This window comes from Triticum urartu, chromosome 6 (genome assembly GCF_003073215.2).
Source record: "Triticum urartu cultivar G1812 chromosome 6, Tu2.1, whole genome shotgun sequence".
NCBI lineage: Eukaryota > Viridiplantae > Streptophyta > Magnoliopsida > Poales > Poaceae > Triticum > Triticum urartu.
Window position 1 is genome coordinate 192,633,295 of NC_053027.1, and position 7,730 is coordinate 192,641,024.

The 7,730-nt window shown below is 42.2% G+C and overlaps 1 protein-coding gene across 1 annotated transcript; it reads right to left on the reverse strand.

Annotated features, from left to right (window-relative positions):
• Positions 1-1,565: 1,565 nt before the first annotated feature.
• Positions 1,566-5,347, reverse strand: LOC125512326 (26S proteasome regulatory subunit 8 homolog A-like). The gene is made up of 9 exons (XM_048677414.1): positions 4,998-5,347; positions 4,161-4,258; positions 3,587-3,811; positions 3,454-3,516; positions 3,209-3,372; positions 2,945-3,101; positions 2,757-2,855; positions 2,555-2,665; positions 1,566-1,951 (listed from the first exon to the last, which is right to left on the reverse strand). The coding sequence occupies exons 1-9, from the start codon at positions 5,194-5,196 to the stop codon at positions 1,811-1,813; spliced, it is 1,257 nt and encodes a 418-aa protein (XP_048533371.1). The 5' UTR covers positions 5,197-5,347; the 3' UTR covers positions 1,566-1,810.
• Positions 5,348-7,730: the final 2,383 nt, after the last annotated feature.

A 7,730-nucleotide genomic window follows, 5' to 3' on the forward strand; every position in this document is an offset into this window, starting at 1 on the left:
CACAATCTCATGGTCTAAGGAAATGACACTTGACATTAGAAAGGCTTTAGCATACGAACTACACGATCTTTGTGCTAGGTTTAGAATTGGGTCTTGTCCATCACATCATTCTCCTAATGATGTGATCCCGTGATCAACGACATCCAATGTCCATGGTCAGGAAACCGTAACCATCTATTGATCAACGAGCTAGTCAACTAGAGGCTTACTAGGGACATGGTGTTGTCTATGTATCCATACATGTATATGAGTTTCCTATCAATACAATTCTAGCATGGATAATAAACGATTATCATGAACAACGAAATATAATAATAACCAATTTATTATTGCCTCTAGGGCATATTTCCAACAGAAACGTCAATGCAGTAGCCCCGAAGACTCAGGTTGGGCAACATGACCGACTTGAGGATCGAATCTCCTCAAGAACTACCTCAGCGGAGTAGCAGTATTTCGGCACAAGTAGCCCCCAGCTTGGTTTTGGGGGATCCGTTGGTCAACCTGACAGACGCTGGTCTAGAATATAATTTAGCCGACCAACGACATCAGTGCAAAAATCGCCCAAACTCGGTACTGCAGGACCATCGATCAACTTTCGTCGACAATAGTTGGACACTTCAACATACTATCATATTTTCAAAGATGTACAAAACCTGTTTGTGCATGTCGCAAACTAGCTCATAGGCAATCCAATTGTTCTCTTTTACTCCCTCCATTCTAGAATATTAGGTGCATCAATTTTCATGCAAGTCAATCTTATGTATGTTTGACAACCCACGATGTGACCTTGGTGGTTGGATCTAACGACGGCGACGCTTGCTAGTAGTTCTCTCCTTGGAGGCATCGTTTTTGAAGAACTTTTCTCTTGGTCCTTGTGTTGTCAAGAGATGTTTGGCACCGATGGTCACTGTTGTATATCGTCGATCAATGTTTTTCATTCCTTCGAGTTTTTTCTTTTCTCCTTTCCCCCAGGCGTAGCTTTGGTCTTGCATGACTTAGCTCGTTGCCGGGGTGATCGTTTGTGTTTGTGTGTTGCGTTGGTTGTGTGGTTATGAAGACACGGTCTGCTCGTTGCCGGCGTGATCGTTTGTGTTTGTGTGTTGCGTTGGTTGTGTGGTTATGAAGACACGGAATGTGTACTCAGATTATATTTTTGATGCTACATTATGTTGAATGAATAACATCTTTTATCAAAAATGTATGTTTGACAAGATTTCAATATCTACAATACATAATACTTTTTGCGATTGAATCTAATGTATTGGATACTGATACTTTTTTCTAGAACTTGTCATTATTTTGGAACGGGGAAGTAGCTTCTCTAGTCTAGCTTCTATGGATCGAAGGCTTTGTAGCACCTCCACCTCGTTAACTAAATACCAGTGAAGTCAAACTTTGAAACTAAATACCTCGTTAACTAAATACTCCCTCCATATTAGGTTTCTTGAGTCAAACTCTTCAAAGTTTATACAAAGAAGTTATTAACATTCACAGCACAGGCACGGCTGCAACTCGTACGTAGATACTCCTATACGTGGTAAGAAAACAGACCATATGCAGGCAGATTGCGTAGCTAATTCAACGAGTTCGATTATCAAACATTTATACGTAGTTAATTATGCTACCACATGCGTATCTTAAAAACTTTGTTAACCATGGAACGACATAAGTTAAAAGTACAAGTCCAGCAACGTGCAGTTACACGCTTCCACAGCCTCAGCAAGGCGGAGAAAGCTCCCACAGCTTCCGCAAGGACATTCTTCTCATTGTCCTTGCTTCCACAGCCTCAGCAAGGCGAAAGGTCGGGTCCTCACTTCCACAGCTTCCGCAAGGACATGTTCTTCTCATTGTCCTTCTTCATCACCTTGGCCACCGCCATCTCGAAGTCCTCCTGCGTTACGTGCACCCTTCTCTCACGGAGAGCAAACATTCCGGCTTCGGTGCAGACCGCCTGAATAACAAAGGACAGAAACCAGAGTGAACAACTTCATATGAAAGGAGCAGGGATGTTGTGCACATGATGGTGTTGTCAGCCGTGAACAAGGAAATGCAAAAAATGCAAAGTGTTTTTAAGTAAAGTCTTAATATACTACTTCTGCGTATATATACAAAAATGTTGCTAACCAGATAATGCGGAGAGATATTTAAACAGACCATTCTGCTTGTTCTTTCAGAAACCAAATTCGAACTCAACAAACAGCTAACAACATACAGTTAACCAACTATTCAGGCCCTCGAAACCATAATTAAAACTAATCTGGTGTTAGGTTAATAGGTGCAGAGCTACATAGAAGAACTAGGAACGGCCCTCAGAAGGGATCATTCATGAACAGGTTCCAAAAATGGATCAGCAGGAGGAGACTATAACATGAGCATGCTTCTCAGCAATCAAAGCTCAGGTGCATGGTGCAATATTCATTTTTTGCAAGAGATTAAACATTGTTCAATTATATTTTTTGGTTATATAAGCAAAGGCACTAAACAGACCCAAATTGAGAAAACTGAAACATGACGTAGCATATAATGACCAGAGATTTATGTAGACTAAACCAACCTTTAGCTCAGCTCCGGAAGCGCCATTCATCTTTCCCGCAATCTTTTTCAGATCAATTCCACGCATCAAGTTCATCCTTCTTGAATGAATCTTCAAGATATCACCTCGTGACTGAAGGGCAAAAGATTAAGCACATTGTCAGCCCAAACAAAATCATGCAGAATCATCAAGCATTATATGTTAAAAAGTATGAAGCACATACATCCTCATTAGGATTTGGAAATTCAATCTTCCTGTCTATGCGGCCAGGCCTCAAAAGGGCTTGATCCAAGATGTCTATGCGGTTTGTTGCCATCAGAACCTGCACCGAACACATACAGGGCATCATGATAGTGTTGCTCCATATATATATTTAAGACACAGAAACAACAATTATTAAGTACAGCATACCTTAATTTTGTTTGATGCTTCAAAACCATCAAGTTGGTTTAGAAGCTCAAGCATGGTCCGTTGCACTTCACTATCACCATTGCCAGTTCCAGACTCCATTCTAGCAGATCCAATGGAGTCTATTTCATCCATGAATATAATAGATGGTGCATGCTCCCTGCAATAATTTAACCAAACAATTAGCCCATCAACAGAGGATGCACGTGGAACATATTTCATATCAAAGGCAAATAATTCTAGCTGTTAACCTTTTACTTAGCTTACCTAGCCATAACAAAGAGTTCACGAACCATCCGGGAGCCCTCACCAATATACTTCTGAACCAACTCAGAACCAGATACCCTGATGAAGGTACAGTCAGTGTGATGAGCAACTGCACGTGCCAGTAATGTTTTGCCTGTCCCTGGTGGTCCATAAAGGAGGACACCCTGCAAAAGAAGAGAGTAAAATTTTCTGCTAGGTATATCAATGAATGAACTAATTAAGACAATTCTTCTAAACAATCAAACCTTTGGCTGCGCAATTCCAAGGCTCTCAAATAACTCAGGATGTTTGATAGGAAGCTCGATGACCTGAAAATGGAGTTCATGAGTCAGATGGCAAACACGATACAATGACAACGCATCCAAATTCTAAACAGACCTCTTTGATCTCCTTGATTTGCTGATCAAGACCTCCAATCATATCATATGTAGAATCTGGGACCTTCTCAACTTTCATAAGATTGACCAGTGGATCAACTTTGCTTGGAAGGACCAAATGAAGCATATAGCTATCATTCCGAAGAGCAACTCTTGTTGAAGGTGTGATTTTTGTGATATCGATGCTCTTATCAATATCTACTACATATTTGCCTTCTGGATGCACCTGAACAATTACATCTGAAAGTTAGAGACACTTTGATGGCGAAAACATTATAACTCAGAGCAGACTGCCAGACCAATAAACCCAAAAGAGCGGCAAAAAACATGAATAGAGCACAATCACCAAGACAATAAAAATATCTCCAGCAGACTAACAGCCAAAAGCTAATAAAGGAAGCAGCCTATCACTCCTCCTCACTGTGTATGTGTGATGTTTGAATTCATTTGAAAATCTTAAATAAGTCATAAGCCCAACTAATAAAGAGCACTGATGAGATCTTACAACTTGTACCTTTGTCATACAGATAAAGTACAATAGTATTAGGCAATGTGTAAAAGAAGAAATAATTTACCTTAACTAGAACCTTTGATTTGCCCATGACCTTCACCACCTCACCAACATAAGAGCCTGGCTCTTGGAGTAACTGTAGCTCTTCCCTAAGCATTCTAACTGCAACACAAAAAAAATCGAGCCAATTTAGAGGAAGCACTAGATGAATAGCTCATGCAAAGAAGAAGCGCCACTCATTGAACCAAGATAGGAAGAGTAACTTGAATCCTTAATAGTATTCCTATGCTGCTATACATTGTCATGGCTCAATTGCACAGTCCAGTTGTTCAAGAAAAGTCATGTTTTGGATTATTCCTACCAAGAGTATGTATGCATGACAGTAACAAAAACACAAATTTCTCACAGAAAAAGCCATATTGAACAAATGGATAAAATTGGGAGAATCTAGCTATTGAAAAATAGTCATGTTTTGGATTATTGGTACCAAGAGTATGCATTAGAGTAACAAAAACACAAATTTCTCAGCCAAAAAAAGCAATATTGAATAAATGGATAAAATTGGGAGAATCTAGCTATTGAAGAGAAAGATTTAAGGCATGAGATAAACAGTGTTCTGTTCCTTTTGTGGTTCAAAACAAAATCACACTAACTAGAAAATAACAGGGCATCTTCCAACCTAGATTATTATTAAGGAAAGGTGAATTTTTTTTAGAAGCTCTACATATCGGCACAGCCAATCACCGGTTGCCCAGTGACTAGACTAAATATTGCACATTTTGCTAAGATTATGCGCACGGAGCAAAGCTAGGGTTCGACTAATGCGATCCAATGGTTCACGAAAAAGCCGATGTCGCTAGGGTTTGGGGGCGGCGCTAGGTGAAGAATCGAGTAAGGTCACCTCGGGAGTTGAGGTCGTTGCGCTGGGCCTCGAGGCGGTTGAGGTTGTGCGTCTTCTGGCGGATCTGGAGCTGCAGGTCGTGGATGTGCTGCAGGTAGTACTGGCGCAACCCCTCGCCTCCGCCACGCGCGCCCTTGGCCGACTCGTCGCCGGACGCGGCCGGCGGGGGCTTCGAGATGTCCATCGCCACCGTCGCCATGGAGCTGGGGTTTGGTTTGGTTTCTTCTGCTTGCGGTCGACGAAAGCTTTATTCCTCGGCCTCTTTCTTCTTGCGGCGGAAGAAGAAAGCTTTTTTTTTTCTCGGCCCGGAAGCGGAGTGGGTTGTTTGGGTTGGGTCTGGTCCGGTCTGGTGCCGCTGGCTCGCTATGTTCCTTTCATTATAGTCGGTTCCTGCGAGGATGTGAGGCCGAGTCGGTCAAGTGTGTGGACTCTGGACAATGATGGAGCCGAGTCCGTGACAGTCACTGATTCATTGCACGCGGTAAAATCAAAACTCTGTGTGCATTTTATATCAGAAAAACAATGAACAATACATATAAAAAACTCTGTGTGTTGCAGCGGGAATTTTTTTTGTGACTATTCAAAGTTCAAATCGATAGGGATAGGTGACCCTATAACAAAGCAATCCAAACACGAATTGCCCAAACTTGATTTAACATAGTAGTGTATAAGATAGCCATGCTTAAGAGCATTGGCACAAAATTTGAGCAAAATGACGAATAAAAAGGATATTGAAGGGTTAAATTATTGCTGCTGCATTGGACTTCTTTGATACTGGACCATAGGGCCGATGAGGTGAATGATACGGCGATTGTTCTAATTCCAAAGTTCCACATCCGAAGGGGCTAAAGGATTTTAGGTCAATTAGCTTGTAATGTCATATATTATATATATATATATATTATTTATATATATAAGTGTTTGGTTAACCGATTGCTTCCCATTTTGTCAGAGTTAATATCGAAGAACCAAAGTGCATTTATTTCAGGATGGTTGATCTCAGATAATTCTATCATTGTTTTTGAGTGCATTGATTATATCCAAAATCTGAAGGCTAATTCACCGGCATGTTGTGCTTACAAGCTTGATCTTTCCGAGGCTTATGATGGGGTGGATTGGGAGTTTTTGGAGAAGGCCCTCCTTAAGTGGGGGTTCTCACATCAGTGGATTTCATGGATAATGACATGTGTTTGTTCAGTGAGATACTCGATGAAGTTTATGTTGGAAATATGAGCAATTTATCATATGATTTTATTAACGGAAATAGTAGATAAAACATGACTATTGTAGCAGAGATATAACAAGTTATGCAATCTGACAGAGAGAAAGTAAATAGCATCTGAATATATGAACTAGAACCGAACATATCTAGAGCTGATACTATAGCAAGAAGCTGTGGCAGAACATCAAACAGAAAGAGCATGAGAACGTATGGTGCAGCAGCAGCGGAAGCGCTGGTCTTGGGGTTGTTGTTGCCAGCCATGTCGTCGAAGAGGTTGTCGACGTCAGGGAAGAAGTCGTCGTCGGAGTCCAGGGCGTCCATGACGAAGAAGTCAGTAGTTGCGCGAAGCGCTCCCCAAAAACCTTACCACCCTTCTCCCGTACGGGAGTTAAAGAGGTGTGGTTTCTGAGGCCTACTGTCCTGACTTACGGTGCACGCCGCAAACCGGGATGGGGAAGAATATAGCAGTAGCTCGGTGGTCAGGAACGTGGGGGCGAGAGGAATGTGTTATTCTGGTATGTATCTATGGAGATGAGCGACCTACCTTTTATAGGCATAGGAGAGAGAGGCGAGAGGGCAGCGTCGGAAGGTGAAACGAAGAGACGGAGACAAAGCGAACAGCCAGCAGCTGAAGGACTGTACCGTTCACATTCAGTCTCCACCATCGGAAAAAAATCAGCTTTTGTATACCAGTCATGTGTGGCAAAATTTAGACATCGGCTCGGCTCATTCCGGCAACCTGCGGCGCGACGCGGCGTGACGAGGCGTGGTGTGCGGCGGAGGAGGAGCGCGTGTGAATGTCCCTCTTGTTCTCATGCTCATACATGTGGGGAAACATCCTCCCTTATAAGGAGGTCCAACTCCCACCAAACTAGCAATGTGGGATTAAACTTTAGTTCCACCTCTTGCCTTACACGAATGGGCTGCGTGGGCCTCTAGGATTCATTAGGAATTTCTGAAACTGCTATTGGGATGGCCCAAAATAGACAAAATTCCAGCAATCCCCCATCAGATTCTAGAGGCACACAAAATTTGCCTTTGGTTCCAAAATAATGTTTTATATACCGGTACTGAAGTGGAGACTATTAAGTTGAACTTCCACCTAGAACTCTATGCTACACTAGTAAGCAACTTGAACAGTGGACTGAGCCTTGACCGATACTAGGCTACCGTGGGTCTTCCCCGTGGGTGGAGCTTATGCGTCATACCCCCGAGACCTTTCATGAGTTTACTAGAGAGCACCCTACTCTTATAGATTGCGACGTTTAACAATCAGACTCATATAGGTGTGTTCTTTAAAAGATGTTCTGCAGGACAACATGTCTGGTTGAATGAGCCACTTAGAACACATTAAGATATACATCAACCTGCCATGCAGATTAGGAGAGTATTGCATCTTCATGGAGTGGTATTGTTAATAGTAAGGATACTCTCCTCTCAGTTGGCCAACAGCTTGTCTCCACATCTAATTCACGGGATCTCTGATCACATGGACTAGGTTACCACTATGA